The sequence below is a fragment of the Carassius auratus genome, unplaced genomic scaffold (assembly GCF_003368295.1).
Source record: "Carassius auratus strain Wakin unplaced genomic scaffold, ASM336829v1 scaf_tig00216545, whole genome shotgun sequence".
Lineage (NCBI taxonomy): Eukaryota > Metazoa > Chordata > Actinopteri > Cypriniformes > Cyprinidae > Carassius > Carassius auratus.
In genome coordinates, this window is record NW_020528624.1 from 120,196 (window position 1) to 141,029 (window position 20,834).

The 20,834-nt window shown below is 39.4% G+C and overlaps 1 protein-coding gene across 2 annotated transcripts in view; it reads left to right on the forward strand.

Moving 5' to 3' along the window:
- The window catches only part of amotl1 (angiomotin like 1), a 263,071-nt gene that overhangs the window by 59,358 nt on the left and 182,879 nt on the right, over positions 1-20,834 (forward strand). For both annotated transcript variants that reach the window (XM_026263449.1, XM_026263450.1), the window contains exon 5: positions 1,088-1,168. In XM_026263449.1, coding sequence (XP_026119234.1) covers positions 1,088-1,168 — 81 coding nt within the window. The remainder of the gene's footprint in view (positions 1-1,087; positions 1,169-20,834) is intronic.

A 20,834-nucleotide genomic window follows, 5' to 3' on the forward strand; every position in this document is an offset into this window, starting at 1 on the left:
CACAGTAATGATCAATATATAGGTTATTTAGTGCTTTAATACATCCTAAAGTTTGCATTATCAAAGTTTTTTAGCATAAAAGTAAATCAGGTTTAAACGCTTTTGTCCCGCTACAGTGACAAGAATTATTTATTTTGTTCCGGTACATACTATTCTGTGAATTTCTGTGTCTTGTATCATTTATTAAAATGTTTGTCATATTATACCAAAAGAATATGAGTGAGGGTCAGAAAGACAAATAGGGGTCTGGTTTTATCCAGATGTTTATGAGAGAGCGTTTCTGGACATAGAGGAACATCTGGGCAGCTCCTACCTCGCATTTACCTTAGTTATAATTAGGTTTTAGCCATACCTTAGCTTTTACAACTCCACCTATGAATTTGGAGTGTTTCCAGATGTTTTAATGCACATTTTGAATTTATGCATAAAAACAACTGGATGGAAACATGAATAGGCCTACTGTTACATTATGTTTAGAATTTATATAATGCTAATGTAATTTAATTATTATATTGTTCATTCTGTTAAAAAAAATGTTGTATAAAAATACACACACACAAAAAAATCAAATTTTTACAGTCGGGTTTTGAGACAATAAAAATATAAATATAAAAATTTAATTTAATATTTTTTTTTGCAAAAATAAAAGACACTGTATGTTTACAGTTGCATATTAACAAGGTCATAGTCAGGTATACTTAATAAAAATTAGAGTAACAGAAAAAATCTAGCTTATATTTTTTGTGTTACTTTTAACCCAACTGTGTGTTACTTTCGTCCCAACCGATGGGTTCGAAAGTAACAATGTGCAACTTATGTTCAAAGTGAAATTATACTGAAGCCTTTCTACATTTCTACAAAATACCACCTGGTATTGTTACACCACACTTATGAGTTACTGACCACAGCAGAAATATATCTCTGTCTACAACATTATCTTTTGAAATAATGTTTTTCTGAAAAATGGCCCCTGCTCTCCCCTAATTTATTTGTATTTTATTTGATTTATTTGTTTATTCATTGATTCAGTTTATTTTAACTGCTTGGGTCCTGTGGCAGATCTTTTTTTTATTCATGTGTTTTTCAGATCATTTGGAAACAGCCAATCAACAGCTCGCCATTCAGGAGACGAAGGGACAAGATGACAGACATTTGTATCTTTCACAGAGTGAGATTTTACTTCTTTTTGTGCATTATCACAAAAATATGATTGCTCCATCACACAAATATACTTAATACACATTTTGCTGAATCTGTTTTCTGTTAAAAATATGTGTCTAGCTGCTTAAATCAAATCATTTTCTGCTTCCCTTCCTTAATGTCCTGTACCTCTTCCTCTCTTGCACTCAAATATCTCTCTCTGTCTCTCTGGGTATAATGAAAACTCCAGAATTTAAACTAAATATCTAATAGATACCAAACATGGAATAGGTTATATTAAATAGTGATCTATCATAACACATGCATAAAACAGTATACAATACTTAATACGATTTACAAGAAATTTAATAATACACACAATGACCTGAGGATGAGTGTTCATGTTGCATGGGTATCAACACATAATATGTACTCTCATTAGTGCTAATGCTAATGCTGATGTTTCTAGGAAAAAACTTTGGCCTGCTATTAGTAAATTACAAACCTTGCACCCAGATGGAGCCTTTATATTGTTGCTGAGGACTTTAATCACTGCACATTAAGATCCGTTCTCCCTAAATTTAACCAAAAAGTATCCTGCTTTACAAGGGGACATAAAACATTGGACCACGTATATACTAGTGTGACTGATACCTACAAAGTCACACCCCTCCCCCACATGGGTCAGTCTGACCACCTCTCTTTGTTCCTGCTCCCCAAGTATACCCCGGTCATCAAATGTGTTAAGCCTACAATAAGAACTGTTAAAATCTGTCTGGAAGGTGCTGACTCCACTCTTCAACATCAATTCTAGAACACAGACTGGAGTGAGTTTGCTGCCCAAGCCACCACAAACTCTCAGATCAACATTGACATTACCAACTCTGTCCTGGAACACATCAACAGATGTGTGGGCAGAGTGACCACACACACACAAAAAAAAAAAAATTCCCCAGTCAGAAGCCCTGGGTGAACAGAGAGGTTCGCCTCCTGCTCAAAACCAGAGATGCAGCCTTCAGGTTTGGAGACCGGGAGGCTTAAAGCTAACCCTAACCAGATCCTCCCTCTCTGACAAGCTCAATCACTTTTATACTCATTTTGATCAAAATAATAAGGAAATCTCCCTTATAGCTGGCCATTAACTCAGTGAACTGCCTCTCACACTTTCCACCTCAGATGTTACTCCACTCTGCGTAAGGTGAATGCCCAGAAGGCAGCTGGCCTTGATGGAATACCTGGTCATATGCTTAAAGCCTATGCAGAGCAGCTTGCTGAGGTCTTCACGGACATTTTCAATCTGTCTCTGGCCCAAACAACTTTTCCCACTATCTTCAAAACCTCCACCATTGTACCAGTATTGAAACACTCCACGGTCTTGGTCGCTAATGATGTCCATCTTGTTGCACTCACCACCATCATTGCCAAGTGCTTTGAGAAACTGGTTGCATCCCATTTAAAATCATGTCAATCCTTCCAGGCCCCCCTCTATACCCTCTTGGACCTGACTCTAGTGCTTAAAAATCACTACAGCAGGGCCCATTCGAGCCTTTGCATTCAGTTGAGCTGAAGTTTCTTTCATTGAAAAGAAGGGCAGGGGACCTGCATGCATTTTCGGTCCATTAAGGTGAACCTGCAAGCGCTGCCCCTGGAGGAGGCCGACCCAGCCCTGGCTTTGCTCTGTACCGTCCGAGCATTGAGGTGCTACGTAGACCGGACACAAAGCATCAGGACCTCAGACCACCTCTTTGTCTGTTACGGAGGCCGGCAGAGGGAGCGTGCCATCTCTAAGCAGAGGATGTCCCACTGGATTGTGGATGCCATAGCCCTGGCTTATCAGGCTCAGGGTGTGGCCTGCCAGTTCAGGTTGCGAGTTCACTCAACTAGAAGTGTTGCATCCTCCTGGGCACTGGCTCGTGGCGCCTCGCTGACAGATATCTGTAGAGCTGTGGTTCTATAACCTTCGTGTAGAGCTGGTATCCTCCTGTGTTCTCACCTCAAACGTGTAGTGGCACTGAGAGGCCCTGGTTAGTGTCGGCTTGCTTAAACTGCTCCAGAGTGTCCATACTGAAGACCCTGTTGAGATCCTTCATCACCCTAGGCAGCTGGATGCAGCGGAACATCCTGTGCCAGGCCTTCATGAAGAATCTGTGAGAACCATGAAAGGCTGGGTTCCATACTGAGATCTAAGTGGTGAAACACTAATGAGCGGATGGTATTCAACCATCTGTTCCATATTAATGAATCCTGACTCTCTAACACATTCTGCACTCAAAGACCAGAACGTGAGTTAAAGAAAAAGCAAGGACCTTCGTTTAAACAACATCTTTCAAAATAACTCACCACCTGAGCGCCGCCATGGTGGCAACATCCTGGCGTGGATGAGAATTATAACACCTTGGAGACTTGCCAGAGATACACGCGTGAGCCTCAAAGGAAAGACAAACACCCGCCCTTTTCACTCACGGCGCAATCACACATTCCACGGAACAGACACACACATAAACAAACAGGCACAAGCATTTTTGGCTAGCACATGGACCTTTTTCAATAAACCTACCTCTAAATGTATTTTAATGTCTCCCTTTATGTGCTCAAATGTATTTATGTGGCATAGTGGAATAGATGAATGTTACTGTGTGTTTAATCAAACTTTATATGCATCTGTAGTTAGGAACAACTCTGATTTGCAAAATCATAGTTTTTGGTGTCTGTATAATCGTAAAAACCCGACTGTAAAGAATCTTGACGGGAAATTACAAAAAAGATGCATTCTTTCAGAGGAACAATCTTGCCGAGGAAAAATGTTTAATTTTGTTATCGCCATAAATTAGACCAGTGGGCGGAAATCAGCAAACAAAGAAGATTTTTCCCGCCTCAGTTTCTTACACTTCATTGGTTCATACGGAAAGATAGGTGTAAACCTACTTTTACATAAAAACATAGGGGAACTCGTGTTCTTGGCATTCCGCCAGAGAAAGAGGGGGTTCTCACCTTCGCGACTGGACTTCTCAAGAAGTCTCTCCGTTTGTTCTTCTTTACTTTTCGTTTCATTTTAGTTTTTTCTTTATTTTCTTCTGATATTTGACTTCGGTCAATTGTCTTAACGCGCCAAACAAACTTAAGTCTAACCATCTTTTGGCCACGTTTACATTCACGTTAACCATCGAACTCGCGCATCATCTGCTCTGGAAAGAACAACGCTGAAGCTGCACCAACAGACAATTTGAACTCAGCTACACACAAGAGCCAGATCAAAGCAAGTACTTTCTTATATCACAAACTAAAATTGCTGTTGTCTAGGCTATTCCATGTTTGTCAAATTATTCAATGATTATGGATCTCTTGCAAAGTTAACTGTTTGAAAATTGTCATGCTGAGATTGGTCTTCACTCTTTCTCTCTCTCTCGTTTCTCTCCCTCTCTATCTCATTACTATTCTCATTCGTTTATCTTCTTTAAATTACTCTGTGTGAATTGTAGTTATGTACTCTTTAGTCTGTTTTTATTAAATGCCATGATTTGCTTGAATTGAACTGTTTTATTGCTCATCAAGATCGAAGTCCCTGAATCGTGTGATCTAAGCTACAAGCTTTGTTTTCTATGAATTAATTTCAGTAATCTAAGTAGTACAGACAAAGAAAATATTGTTTTTCCTGATCAGAAGATTAATATTTTTTGGATTTTGTAAGAAGGGTATTTTTATTGATTTTTGATAAGGAAGTCTAGCTTCCAGTTTGCAGGACGAACAGATTGTCTAGATTAACTTAAATTAATTCTAGTAAAGGTTACCTTTAAATGATTAAATATTCCCTATTTGGGTAATTTAATATTTGTAAGCAATAAGCAAATCATATTCATAGACTCATGAGTATTCACTTCATTTGAGTTAATTATTCCCCAGAAAGTGATTGTTGCTACAGTGGTACTCGTATGTGTATAGTCCAATTTTCCCCAGCAGACTTCTGCCTTCCCAAGAGGGTTTTAATCACCTCAAATTACTCTATATACACCTAAATGGATGCTATATGTGTATTTGCTCCCGAGACCTCCTTCGAGGAGGATGGGGCTTCGGCAGTGTCTCATATTTACATCACATAGTTAAGAAATGTCAAACGAGCTGTAGGCAAAGTGCAAACATGATACTCATATTATGCAACAGTTAATTCAGAAGTTAATATTGTCTTATTTTAGACACAATGTTCTCTGTTTTTCTCAATTTTGCAAACCAAAATATAAAGACAAATCACAAATGTTCATCCCCGGGCCACCCAGAGCGGCATTTAATTTCTTAATCTATGTTTTGAATGAATTGGGTGAACCATTTTGCGCGATGAACCATTGGCCATAGGATTTGAAGTGGCACTGCACATCAAAGTACCTCGAGAGCGATTCAAAAGCACAAGTAGCCGTATGCTCTCCAAAGCTCTTGGGGTACTTTGATGTCACACACTGGTCTGTTTGATGGGGATGATCCGCTTCTAGTCGAACAAGCCTGATGATTCAATGAACCATTCATAAAGAACCATTTACTTCACTGCTGAATGAATCAGCCATTTGAACGAATCAAACAAATAAATAAATGAATCAGTGACTTAATCATTAAGACATTACCACCACCTACTGGCAGTTTTAGTTTATTATTTAGAGTATTATTTCATAAAAAAAAAAAAAAAAAAGATTTTTGTAATCTCTGTTTGCTGCTTTTCAGAAAAATGACTTTCCAGAGTAATCTCTCCAAATTTGATGTACGATTAATTGGATTAATTAATCACCACATCATGTAATTAATTAGATTAAAAATGTTAATCACTTACCAGCCCTAATATTTGCACATCTAGCTACTCAAACAGTTTTTATAAGTATTTGATGTGTTTATTTTGTAACATACACTTATACTGTCACAGAAGCAACAGACAAAAGTTTATAGGGCATATAAGCACAATAATGTATGAATGAAACAAGCTCAGGCTGTTTTAGGCTGATGAGCGGCTGTCATTTACGTTCACTCACAGTGTTTACATTTGCATGATGACACTCAGATTGTCACAGAAGTACCACAACAAAAGTTTATATAGCATATAAGCAGAATAAATTAATGTGTGAATGAAATGCCCGCAGACATTTTTTTTTCATAAGAGGCTGATGAGCGGCTGTCATTTACGTTCACTCAAACAGTTTTTATAGACACTTTTGTGATTATTTTATGCCACAAACACTCAAATTATCACTGAAGTACCACAGCTAACGTTTATAGGGCATATACAGTAGGTGGGCAACCAGAATGTGTAATACCGCAGTGCCGCGGCGTTGACTTCAAGTTAGTAGTGTGTTAAAATAATTTGTGAAACTACTGCCAGGTTGCGCAAAGGGACGGATTGCGAACTAAATGTAATTGTAAAATGTTGATTTGTAAACATAGATGAAAGGACAAAGAAAAACAACAATAACATTATAAATAGTTAATTTCAAGATGTGGGATAGTCTTAGGTTACAGTCGACTCTTCAACAATTTAAAGAAAGACCTTTACACATAGGCTTTTATGCATGTTATTGCTATTAAACAGTCATTACATATAAGGCCTATATATATATATATATATATATATATATATATATATATATATATATATATATATATATATATATATATATATATATATATTAGGGGTGTAACAGTTCACAAAATTCACGGTTCGGTTCGATACGATTCACTGGTGTCACGGTTCGGTTCGGTACGTTTTAGATACAGCAAAAAGAAGAATTGGCAGATAAATTTCCTTGATTTTTAAAAATTGTCTTATTTATTAAAACTAACAAAGTATTTTTTTTTTTTTTTTACATTGAACAATGATGGAGCTATTCTTTACCCATCTTCTATGGTGTTTTCTTAGCAGCATACTGTATAAAACAAAAACAGCTCCTTATAAAAAAAAAAGTTATATAAATGTTATATTGTTGTAGTAGTTATGAACAAATACAAAGATGTAACTTTTTATGTGGAACCCTATAACTCTTTATATTGAGTGTGTTTTTACTCAATTAGTTCTCTATAGGGCTTATGTTTTTTGGAACAAAGCAGGAATTACGGTCTGAAGGAATATTGTAACGGGGCTCAATTACGCATGTTCTTAAAACCTGCGTTTTCCACAGGCTCTCGCTCACTCAGTACGCGCTGAAGGCTCGTTGCAAAATGGCTAAAGGGCCTTTCACACAGGACGCGGTATGCGCAGCGCTGGACCCTGGAGTCAGCGTTGCCCTTCAGATACAATGCGATTTGCCAAGACCAAAGTAGATGGAGTTTTCAAAACTGCCCGTGCATAAGTTCTATTTATAACAGTTCTTCTATCTAATAACGTGCAGGCCTGTTAATCGTGTCGTACTGCTCAGGAAATTCCGACACAGTGCAGTACTAGTCCATTTTGATTTCCGTGCTTGTTTGGATGCCCCGATCGATTGGTAAAGTGCACCCAAACACCAGACCTGTTGTTTATTGGAGGATCTTCTATTTCTTGTCTGTTAAACGCATTGGCTATTTTGCAATGAGCCTTCAGCGCATACTGAGTGAGCGAGCGCCTGACTGAGTAGCCTAACATAAACATATAAGTTGGTGTTTTTTCCTTCTTCGGGGGTGTCAGGGGCATTGCCTGTTACGTCGTGTGGGTTATTGGGCTACCTTGTTGAACGCATATCATTATATTTCACATTTTTTTATTTATATTCCAAATATAATTAATTAGTCCAACGAACCATTCGGTACATAATGCGTACTGCGTACCGAACCGAAAGCCTCGTACCGAACGGTTCAATACGAATACGCGTATCGTTACACCCCTAATATATATATATATATATATATATATATATATATATATATATATATATATATATACAGTACAGACCAAACGTTTGGACACACCTTCTTATTAAAAGAGTTTTCTTTATTTTCATGACTATGAAAATTGTAGATTCATACTGAAGGCATCGAAACCACGAATTAACACATGTGGAATTATATACATAACAAAAAAGCATGAAACAATTGAAAATATGTCATATTCCAAGTTTTTCAAAGTAGCAAGCTTTTGCTTTGATTACTGCTTTGCACACTCTTGGCATTCTCTTGATGAGCTTCAAGAGGTAGTCACCTGAAATAATCTTCCAACAGTCTTGAAGGAGTTCCCAGAGGTGCTTAGCACTTGTTGGCCCTTTTGCCTTCAGTCTGTGGTCCAGCTCACCCCAAACCATCTCGATTGAGTTCAGGTCCGGTGACTGTGGAGGCCAGGTCACCTGGCACAGCACCCCATCACTCTCCTTCTTGGTCAAATAGCCCTTACACAGCCTTGAGGTGTGTTTGGGGCCATTGTCCTGTTGAAAAATAAATGATGGTCCAACTAAACGCAAACCGGATGGAATAGCATGCCGCTGCAAGATCCTGTGGTAGCCATGCTGGTTCAGTATGCCTTCAATTTTGAATAAATCCCCAACAGTGTCACCAGCAAAGCAACCCCACACCATCACACCTCCTCCTCCATCCATCCATTCACCTTTTCTGTGTCGCACAAAGACACGGTGGTTGGAACCAAAGATCTCAAATTTGGACCAAAGCACATACTTCCACTGGTCTAATGTCCATTCCTTGTGTTCTTTAGCCCAAACAAGTCTCTTCTGCTTGTTGCCTTTCTTTAGCAGTGGTTTCCTAGCAGATATTCTACCATGAAGGCCTGATTCACACTGTGTCCTCTTTACAGTTGTTCTGGAGTTGTGTCTGCTGCTAGAACTCCGTGTGCCATTGACCTGGTCTCTAATCTGAGCTGCTGTTAACCTGCGATTTCTGATGCTGGTGACTCGGTTGAACTTATCCTCCGCAGCAGAGGTGCCTCTTGGTCTTCCTTTCCTGGGGCGGTCCGCATATGAGCAATTTTCTTTGTAGCGCTTGATGGTTTTTGTTACTGTACTTGGGGATACTTTCAAAGTTTTCCCAATTTATCCGACTGACTGACCTTTATTTCTTAACGTAATGATGGCCACTCGTTTTCAGAATCAGAATCCGAATGAACTTTATTGCCAGGTATGTGTACACATACGAGGGATTTTGTTTTCGTGACAGAAGCTCTGCAGTACAACAGAATGACAGCGACAGAACATAAAACACATAATAAAAGAATAAAAAAATACAAATAAGTAGATAGTGAATGACAATATACAAATGGACAATTTTAGGCAGGTATATTACAAAATGCAGTTATGTATGTACATGTATATTATGTGCAAAATTTAAGTGTATACTAAGTATGTGTGTTAGATAAATAAGTGTATGTGTATATAAATATAAAGTGTAGTGTGTTTGCAGTTATTATCAGCTGTTCATTAGATGGATTGCCTGAGGGAAGAAACTGGTCCTGTGTCTGGTCGTTCTAGTGCTCAGTGCTCTGTAGCGTAGACCAGATGGCAACAGTTCAAAGAGGGAGTGTGCTGGATGTGAGGGGTCCAAAGTGATTTTGACAGCCTTTTTTCTCACTCTGGATAAGTACAGTTCTTGAATAGAAGGGAGGGTTGTACCGATGATTCGCTCAGCATTCCGGACTACCCTCTGTAGTCTTCTTAGTCAGATTTAGAAGCTGAGCTGAACCAGACAGTTACTGAAGTGCAGAGGATGGATTCAATGATGGTGGAGTAGAACTGTTTCAGCAGCTCCTGTGGCAGGTTAAACTTCCTCAGCTGGCGAAGGAAGTACAACCTCTGCTGGGCCTTTTTCACGATGGAGTCAATGTGAATGTCCCACTTCAGGTCCTGAGAGATAGTGGTGCCCAGGAACCTGAATGACTCCACTGCAGTCACAGGGCTGTTCATGATTGTGAGTGGGGGAAGTGCAGGGGGGTTTCTCCTGAAGTCCACGATCATCTCCACTGTTTTGAGCGTGTTAAGCTCCAGGTTATTGAGAGTGCATCACACAGCCAGCTCTTGTACCTCCTGTCTGTAAGCAGACTCGTCACCGTCCTGAATGAGACCGATGAGTGTGGTGTCGTCTGCAAACTTCAGGAGCTTGACAGAGGGGTCCTTAGATGTGCAATCATTAGTGTATAGGGAGAAGAGCAGTGGGGAGAGAACGCAGTCCTGGGGAGCTCCGGTGCTGATTGTACGGGTGCTGGATGTGTATTTTCCCAACCTCACTAGCTGCTGCCTGTTTGTCAGGAAGCTGTTGATCTACTGACAGATGGAGGTGGGCATGGAGAACTGATTTAGTTTGGGCAGGAGGAGGTTTGGGATGATCGTGTTGAAGGCCGAGCTGAAGTCCACAAACAGGATCCTCACATAAGTCCCCGGTCTGTCTAGGTGTTGCAGAACATAATGCAGTCCAATGTTTACTGCATCGTCCACAGACCTGTTTGCTCTGTAGGCAAACTGAAGAGGATCCAGCAAGGGCCCAGTGATGTCCTTCAGGTGGGCCAGCACCAGTTTTTCAAATGACTTCATGACTACAGACGTTAGAGCCACAGGCCTGTAGTCATTTAGTCCTGTAATTTTGGGTTTCTTAGGGATGGGGATGATGGTGGAGCGTTTGAAGCATGAAAGGACTTCGCACAGCTCCAGTGATATGTTGAAGATCTGTGTGAAGATGGGGGCCAGCTGGTCAGCACAGGATTTCAGACAGGCTGGTGTAACACAATCTGGGCCTGGTGCTTTTTTCCTTTTCTGCTTCCGGAAGACCTGGCGCATCGCATCCTCGCTGATCTGAATTGCAGGTGTGGGGGAGAGGGGGGATGCAGGAGGTGAGAATGGTGAGAGTGCTTGATTGGAGAGGTGTTCAGGATGGGTTGCAGGAGCTGTTAATGGTGTGAACGTTTGTTTGGAGAGGCATTCAGGGCTGGTTGCAGGAGTTGTGAATGGTGTGAATGGTTGTGTGGGGAGGCATTCAGGGCAGGTGATGGGTGTTCTTTCAAACCTGCAGTAAAACTCGTTCAGATCGTCTGCCAGTCGTGGATTCTCCACAGTGCTGGGGGGTGGTGTCTTGTAGTTGGTAATCTCTTTCAGACTTTTCCACACTGATGCAGAGTCGTTGGAAGTGAACTGAGTCCTTATTTTTTCAGAATAATTCCTCTTTGCCACTTTGATCTCTTTTTCCAGTGTGCATTTAGACTGTTTATACAAGACATTGTCCCCCTTCACGTAAGCATCTTTGGCCTGACGGAGCTGTCTGAGTTTTGCAGTGAACCACGGTTTGTCATTGTTGTAATTTAGTTGAGTCTTTGTAGGAATACACATACCCTCACAGAAACTGATATATGATGTTACGGTCTTTGTGAGATCATCCAGATCCAGGCAGCAGCTTCAAAAACACTCCAATCAGTGAGGTCAAAACAAGATTGTAATTTTTTTTACAGTCCTTTATACAGGTTTAGCTGATTTTAGTTTCTGCCTGTAGGACGGTACAAGATAAACCAGAAGCATGTCCCTCCGCCACGCGATTTCCCCGTTGATTCTGCGTTGTGATCCGCTCTAAACAGCTGAAAGTCCGGCAGATGGAGCGCGCTGTCCAGTATGGTGTCATTCAGCCAGGTTTCCGTGAAACACAGAGCAGCAGAGTGTGTGAAATCCTTATTTGTCCGAGAAAGCAGAAGGAGTTTGTCCGTTTTGTTGGGTAAAGAGCGGAGATTTGGCAGATGGATGCTAGGCAACGGCGTTTTAAATCTGCGCTTCCTGAGTCTGACGAGCGCTCCCGCTCACTTCCCCCGTCTGCGCGTCCTGAAGGGTTTGATCAGCGCCGCTGCTCCTCCGATAACAACGTTCACTAAAACGTCTGAATAATTGAAATCCGGAAAAACATCTTGTGGTGCGTTCTGCCAAATGTTCAGCAGTTCATCCCTGGTGAAACTGATGGCAGGAATATAACTAAAGACAGGACGAACTAACAAAAACATATGCAGAGCACATCATGGAGGCAGCCATCCTGTATCGGCGCCAGTACTGAAAAATGGTTCCTGTACTTAGCTGCTTTTTTCTTGCCATAATACAAATTCCAACAGTCTATTCAGTAGGACTATCAGCTGTGTATCCACCTGACTTCTGCACAACACAACTGATGGTCCCAACCCCATTTATAAGGCAAGAAATCACACTTATTAAACCTGACAGGGCACACCTGTGAAGTGAAAACTATTTCAGGTGACTACCTCTTGAAGCTCATCAAGAGAATGCCAAGAGTGTGCAAAGCAGTAATCAAAGCAAAGGGTGGCTACTTTGAAGAACCTACAATATGACATATTTTCAGTTGTTTCACACTTTTTTGTTATGTATATAATTCCACATGTGTTAATTCATAGTTTTGATGCCTTCAGTGTGACTCTACAATTTTCATAGTCATGAAAATAAAGAAAACTCTTTGAATGAGAAGGTGTGTCCAAACGTTTGGTCTGTACTGTATACAGGTCCTTCTAAAAAAAATAGCATATTGTGATAAAGTTCATTATTTTCTATAATGTAATGATAAAAATTAAACTTTCATATATTTTAGATTCATTGCAAACCAACTGAAATATTTCAGCTCTTTTATTGTTGTAATACTGATGATTTTGGAATACAGCTCATGAAAACCCAAAATTATATTTCATCCGACCAATAAAAGAAAAGTGTTTTTATTATTTATTTAATTATTTAATTAAAAAAAATCAACCTTCAAATAATTATGTTCAGTTATGCACTCAATACTTGGTCGGGAATCCTTTTGCAGAAATGACTGCTTCAATGCGGCGTGGCATGGAGGCAATCAGCCTGTGGCACTGCTGAGGTGTTATGGAGGCCCAGGATGCTTCGATAGCGGCCTTAAGCTCATCCAGAGTGTTGGGTCTTGCGTCTCTCAACTTTCTCTTCACAATATCCCACAGATTCTTTATGGGGTTCAGGTCAGGAGATTTGGCAGGCCAATTGAGCACAGTAATACCATGGTCAGTAAACAATTTACCAGTGGTTTTGGCACTGTGAGCAGGTGCCAGGTCATGCTGAAAAACGAAATCTTCATCTCCATAAAGCTTTTCAGCAGATGGAAGCATGAAGTGCTCCAAAATCTCCTGATAGCTAGCTGCATTGACCCTGCCCTTGATAAAACACAGTGGACCAACACCAGTAGCTGACATGGCACCCCAGACCATCACTGACTGTGGGTACTTGACACTGGACTTCAAGCATTTTGTCATTTCCTTCTCCCCAGTCTTCCTCCAGACTCTGGCACCTTGATTTCCGAATGACATGCAAAATTTGCTTTCATCCGAAAAAAGTACTTTGGACCACTGAGCAACAGTCCATTGCTGCTTCTCTGTAGCCCATTTCCTGCACACGCCTGTGCACGGTGGCTCTGGATGTTTCTACTCCAGACTCAGTCCACTGCTTCCGCAGGTCCCCCAAGGTCTGGAACCGGTCCTTCTCCACAATATTCCTCAGGGTCCTTTCACCTCTTCTCGTTGTGCAGCTTTTTTTGCCACACTTTTTCCTTCCCACAGACTTCCCACTGAGGTGCCTTGATACAGCACTCTGGGAACAGCCTATTCGTTCAGAAATTTCTTTCTGTGTCTTACCCTCTCGCTTGAGGGTATCAATGATGGCCTTCTGGACAGCAGTCAGGTTGGCAGTCTTACCCATGATTGCGGTTTTGAGTAATGAACCAGGCTGGGAGTTTTTAAAAGCCTCAGGAATCTTTTGCAGGTGTTTAGAGTTAATTAGTTGATTCAGATGATTAGGTTAATAGCTCGTTTAGAGAACCTTTTCATGATATGCTAATTTTTTTGAGATAGGAGTTTTGGGTTTTCATGAGCTATATGCCAAAATCATCAGTATTAAAACATTAAAAGACCTGAAATATTTCAGTTGGTGTGCAATGAATCTAAAATATATGAAAGTTTAATTTTTACCATTACATTATGGAAAATAATTAACTTTATCACAATATGCTATTTTTTTTTTAGAAGGACCTGTATAAGGGTTAATAGGTAAATATTTTCATTTCGGTTTCGTTCTTAGTTAAACAAAAATCTACAGGTTCCATTTGCAGAGCGAAATGAGAACGGTCCAGCATTTAGAAATAATTCTTTATTAACTCTGTTATTATTCTTGATTTTGAAAACACTTTGCATTATTTTTCAAACTCTTTTTTTATTAGAAGCAGCATGTAATAACAGAGATACACCAACAATCAACAGGGGTACAACTACAACAGTAAATGATACCTGAATGTACACATATACATAAACATAATCAAAAGATTTATAAAAAAAAAAAAAAAATGAATAAAATAAAAAATTAAATAAAATAAAAGGAAAGAAGTCTTCCCATTTTTTCCCTTTTTAAGTCAAGCATTAAAATGACAACACAACATATTATATGTATACAAATAATTATATGTCCCTATTTACCCTCTCGTGTGTGGTTCGTTAATCCTTGTTATGCAATCTTCTTGAGATTGGGCTCCATCTTGCCTCAAAAATATTTAGCTGAAGTCTAAGGGAATAAGTTATTTGTTCCATCCCATAAATCTCTTTGACTCTTTGGAGCCACTGTTCATGTGTGGGCGGTTCCAGCTTGAGCCATTTGGACGTGATACATTTCAGAGCTGCTACAAATAGTATCTGAAGTCAGTGGTTCAATCTCCTTTCCTTCACACCCTCAGGTATTGCCCCTAAAATAGCCACCACTGGGTCAAAAGGGATATCAATGTTAAATATAACTTTAAGAGCTCTATAAACCTCTTCCCAAAATGGTTTCAGCTTTGGGCAAGACCAAAAGATGTGAGTATGGTCGCCTTGTTGTGCACCACAGTTCCTCCAGCATTCACTAGAAAGCCCTGCTCCCATCTTTGACACAATTTGTGGAGTGCGGAAATTTCTTGTTATAATCTTCCATTTAAACTCATTCCATGTGTTTGAATTAGTCACCCTATGAGCCTCTAGACATATATCTGACCAATCCTCTTGAGTGATCGCCTGTTGTGTGTCAACCTCCCATCGTTCTTTATAAAGCAAAGAGTTACTTGAGTGACTCGTCAGCATACTCTGATATAGTTTAGATATAACCCTCTTATCGGTGTTCCCCATTTGTATATTCATCAATATTTTCTCTATTTTGTTTGGGTTAGCAATCCCCTCCCAGTCTTTGTGTTTTGTGATGAAATCTCTAATTTGTAGATATCTATAAAAGTCTACTTTCGGTATGTTAAATTCTCTTTGCAATTGTTCGAATGACTTAAAATGGCCTTTACTAATGAACTGATGTATAAAGTTGAGCCCATAATTTATCCATTTTTTAAAACCTAAGTCTAATTCAAATGGTAAAAATGTTTTTATTGTACTTATACTAGATAAAGGGGAGATGGAATGAATAAATTTCAATGATGATTGTACATTATTCCATATTTGTGAAGTAATTTTTGTCCATTTACCTAATACCATTTTGTCAGCATTAGCCCTTACAAAAGGAAGTGAGGTCAAGGGGTATTGACAGAGACTTTTCTCTATGTATGTGTTATCCTTCAACCATGTCTCAATTGGTTTTAGCTGTGCTGCCCAATAATAATATCTAAAATTTGGGAGGCACACTCCTCCATCGGTTTTCATAAGCTGTAAGGTTTTGTACTTAATTCTTGGCCTCTTCCCTGCCCAAATAAATTTAGAAATCTGTTTATCTAATTTGGCAAATACATTATTTGGAATTTCTATGGGTAACATTTGAAAGGGGTAAAGAAGTCTAGGTAGTATATTCATTCGTACGCATTCCACCCGACCTAGGAGAGATAGGGGAACTGCTGACCACCGTTGCAGATCTTCATAGATGCATTTAAGTAATTTAGGGTAGTTTGCTACATATAGGTTTTGCAAAAAGGGGGTTATAAAGATCCCCAAATATTTGATGCCCTCTTAGGGCCATTTAAAGCCACTCAATTTTATAACCCTCTCAGAAATTTGGCCTCCAATATTCAGAGCTTCAGTTTTGTCTAAATTTATTCTATACCCTGAATAGTATCCAAACTTGGTGATTAGTTTTTTAAGTGAAAAAAAGTGAAAGTGAAGTGACATTCAGCCAAGTATGGTGACCCATACTCAGAATTTGTGCTCTGCATTTAACCCATCCGAAATGCACACACACAGAGCAGTGAACACACACACACACACACACACTGTGAGCACACACCCAGAGCAGTGGGCAGCCATTTATGCTGCGGTGCCCGGAGAGCAGTTGGGGGTTCGATGCCTTGCTCAAGGGCACCTAAGTCGTGGTATTGAAGGTGGAGAGAGAGCTGTTCGTGCACTATCCCCACTAGGGGTGTCACGATTTAGATTTTAAATCGAAATCGATCGAAATTAAGTTATAGTCTCGAACTTTGAATTAAAAAATGGAATCGTCGATTCTGCCACGCCCCCATGTTGTATGACGGCAAATCAATGACAAAAATAACCGAGCATTCAACTGATGCTGGCGCGCGCGCTATATGGCTTCCGCGAGAGGAAAACTGAATCGGATGCGAAGAAACGGCGTGTGACATGTACTCGCGCAATAAAAGCCCTCGCGTGCGCATGCTCATTCCCCACATCCTCGCACTCGATCATCTCACCTCTGCTCGCGCGAACAATTTTCTTTTTGTCAGTCGTGGGGCGGGGCTTGCTGTTTTAGTTTATCTCAAATGTCATTGGTTATTCCCCTTTTCCTAAAGTCAGTATTCGACGCCTGTTAGAAAATGAGTAATAATTCACTTGACTTGACCCATGACTTCATCAGTGGACCAGATACATACGAGTAATCATTTCTTTTGCTTGTTTAATTTATTTTTGTCTTTAATGTAATTTAATGCATTGTTTATAGAGTAGATCTTTTGTAGATACTTGATTAACTGGAATTCTTCTGATTGCTAGTGATTGCAGTCTTGTAATAAGAGATACACATATTTTACAGACTGTAATGATGCACACACACACATACACACACACACACACACACACACATACTGTACATACATACATAATATATATATATATATATATATATATATATATATATATATATATAAATAAATCTAAATGAATGACAGTGAAGTGTTTAACAAGTGTTTTATCTTTAATCTTTTAAATAGATACATCGTAATATTTGAAGGTTAGTTTAGTAATTTGTTATTGTTTTTGTTTGTTTTGTTATGAACTTGAATGTCATCTTTTGTGACTGCACTTACAAAAGAGAAACTGGATGGCAGTTTATTTTAAGTTTTCAATTGACTAAAGATATAAGTTATTGTTACATTATGTTGTTAATAAAAGTTTTAAATTTGACAGTGTAATGTGGTACATTGCAAACAAAGGTCAGATATTATATTACATAAAAGTCTAGTTTGAAAAATGACAATCTGTGCTTTAAAGAGAATAAATGTAAAAATGACCTTAGAATCGAAAATGCAATCGAATCGAGGATTTGGAGAATCGTGACACCCCTAATCCCCACCCACAATTCCGTCCGGCCCGAGACTAGAACTCACAACCCTTCGATTGGGAGTCCTACCCTCTAACCATTAGGCCACAACTTCCCTTCCCTTAAACAATGCCCTTTATGACAGTGCTTTCTCTTATGAGCTGGGCAAGAGGCTCTATGCTTATGCCAAATAATAATGGGGACAGTCCACATCCCTGTCTACACCCACGCTCTAATTTGAATGCTACTGATTTATGACCATTAACTCTAGTTGAAGCTTGTGGATTAGAGTACAAAGTTTGTATCCATTTAAGAAAGTTAGGTCCAAAATTAAATCTCTTCATGGTATGAAACAGGAACTGCCAAGACACTCGATCAAAAGCTTTATATGCATCCAGTGAAATAATTGCAATCTCTTCTGTTTTACGTTCTGAGTAATTGACTATGTTTAAGAGTCTACGTATGTTATCACCATAATATCTTCCTTTTATAAAACCAGTTTAATCTGGATTTATAATATGGGTAGACATTTGATTTAATCGCTGAGATAAGATGGTTGTCAATATACGAAGATCTCCGTTTAATAAATAAATTGGCCTATACGACTGGCATAATGTTGGGTCCTTTCCTTCCTTATGTATAACAATAGAACTTGTTTGAATAACCGTCTGGGCCTGGGCTTTTGTTATTTTTAAGTCTTGAGATCGTTTCAAGAATCTCCTCTTCTGTAATAGGTCTATCTAATTCAGATCTCATAGAATCAGTTAACTGTGGTAGTTGTATATTCCCTAAGAACCCTTTTAGTTCTTCATCATTTGTGCATGTATCAGTGTTTTTATACAGGGACTTATAAAAGTCAGCGAACATTTCAGAGATCTCATCTGGTTTTGTGAGAGGGGTAGATGATTTCTTGGATTTTAACTTTGATACTATGTTTGTTGATTGTTGTTTTTTTAGACGTAGTGCTAGTAGTCTGCTCGCTCTATTGCCGTATTCATAGTATTTTTGCTTAGCAAACCTCAATCTGCCTTCTATCTTACACAAAAGTAATGTATTAAGTTCTCTATGTACTGCAAGCAACTCATCTAATACTACCTTTGTCGGAGCCTGTGTTTGTTGACCCATAACATTGTCAAGGGTGCGTGGTCTGAGAGTGTTATGGGCAGTATTTTAATATCGGTTACTCTATGTAATTCTGACACGGGGGTGAAAAAATAATCAATTCGTGAATATGATGAATGCCTAGTAGAGAAAAAGGTAAAATCTTTAATATTTGGGAATTTCTGTCTCCACACATTCACTAGGCTCATCTCCCTCAGTTGCCCAGACAACATCTTGCTCATCTTGGCTTTCTATCCATAAACTTGTGACAAAACACAATTGAAATCTCCCCCCAACAAGAGGATCCCTTTACTGTGTTGCAAAATAAGCCCAAAGATAGTTTTTATAAAATTTGGCTCATCTTCATTTGGAGCATAGACATTCATTAATGAAACGTCTACTCCATCAATAACTCCATTTACCAGGATAAATCTGCCTTCCGTGTCTTTATAAACTTCAGTGGATGTAAAGTTCAGATTTCTATGGACTAATATGCAAACTCCTCTCCTCTTTCCTGATTTATGGGATGAATAAAAAGCCTTATCTGCCCAGGACCTTTTCAGCTTCTCATGTTCTGCATCAGACAAATGTGTTTCCTGAAGAAATGCTATCTGACACTGTAGTCGAATCAGCTAATTAAAAATGTTCTTCCTTTTAATGGGACTATGCAAACCCTTTACATTATAGCTTAATGTCTTAAGAGAACCCATTGTGTTGTTTAGGATAGAAAATGGAAGCTTTGAGGCATGAGATTACTAAACAGGGTAGTAGTGTTTGTTGTGTGCGTGTGCGTGTATGAGTATGTGTATGCCTGAGCATTGTAAGACAGAGAGTAAAAAAATTAAATAAAATAATAATAATTATATTAACATTACATATCAGATTCAGGACCTTATAAAGAATACCAAGCAGTAGAGCATGAACACTTACCAGGGGGAACATGGGATTTAACAAAGAGGGAAGAACATCGCTTAACAGTCGAATTCTAAACCAAAAGTTTACCAGGCCTTTGTACCTTCCCAGCCTAGTCTGACAGAAGGGTTAGATCTGAATACCCTTAAGCTCCAGCAGAAACATATTTCACCTATATTAGTTCGGGCAGACTATCACCTTTTTAACTGCCGTAATTCGGCCATAGCGAGATTTCATGGACTGAATGATTTAAGCCATGAATAATATTATAGCTAATCATGTATATTGGCAGTTTCCGTAGATCAGTTCTCTCATTTACTCAGCTATTGTCACGACCGTCTCTTGTCTTTTCCGATAGATAGTTATTTATACATTTAAACATCTTTAGACCATAATGTTGGGTCACTTTTCCATTCGGTTACATCTTCCTAGTCTGTGAAACATACCTATTACTCACTCACAGATCTCTGCGAACTTTTTACGATGGTGTTCGTCACATAGTTCATGGCTTTGTCTGGATCAATGAATTCTCTTTCATCGCCTTTAAACGAGATCCGCAGTTTAGCAGGGTAGATTAATCCATAGCGGACATCTGGACGGTTGTAGGTCAATTTTTTCACTTCTGCCAATGCCGCTCTGGCTTTTGCGACACTTTCTGTGAAATCGGGAAAGGTGGCAATCTGTTTTCCGTTGAACTTTAGTGGTGCCAGTTGTCTCGCTTTCTTCAAAATCTCCACCCTATCTTGGTAATAATGCATGCGAACAATTACGGCACGCGGATTCCCTCCTGATCGTCTAGGTGCCAGACTTCGATGAGAGCGATCCACTTGCAGTTCTCTTTCTATTTTAAGCACTTCTCGAAGCAATTTAGACACCGCAGTTGTGCTACTTGAGCCCGGAGTTTCGGGTACTCCCATAATCCACACATTGTTTCTCCTCATCCTTCCCTCCAGGTCTTCACTTTTGTCTTCCAGATTTTTAACTTGGCTTACCAGTTTGGTCACTGTTGTTTGCAACGTTACAACTTCGTCCGACCATCTTGATAGCCCCCCCTCCATATCTCTGATGTTGGCATTCACTTTGTCCAGTTCGGTGCGCATAGCTGTTGTGTTATTAACGATTTCTGATCTCATTTTTTGTAACTCACTTTTGAGATAGTCAAAGTCCACTGCCAACACCGCTTTCATCTCGGATCGTATTATTGAGCCGATCTCCGATCTCATGACATCCAGAATTTCGGAT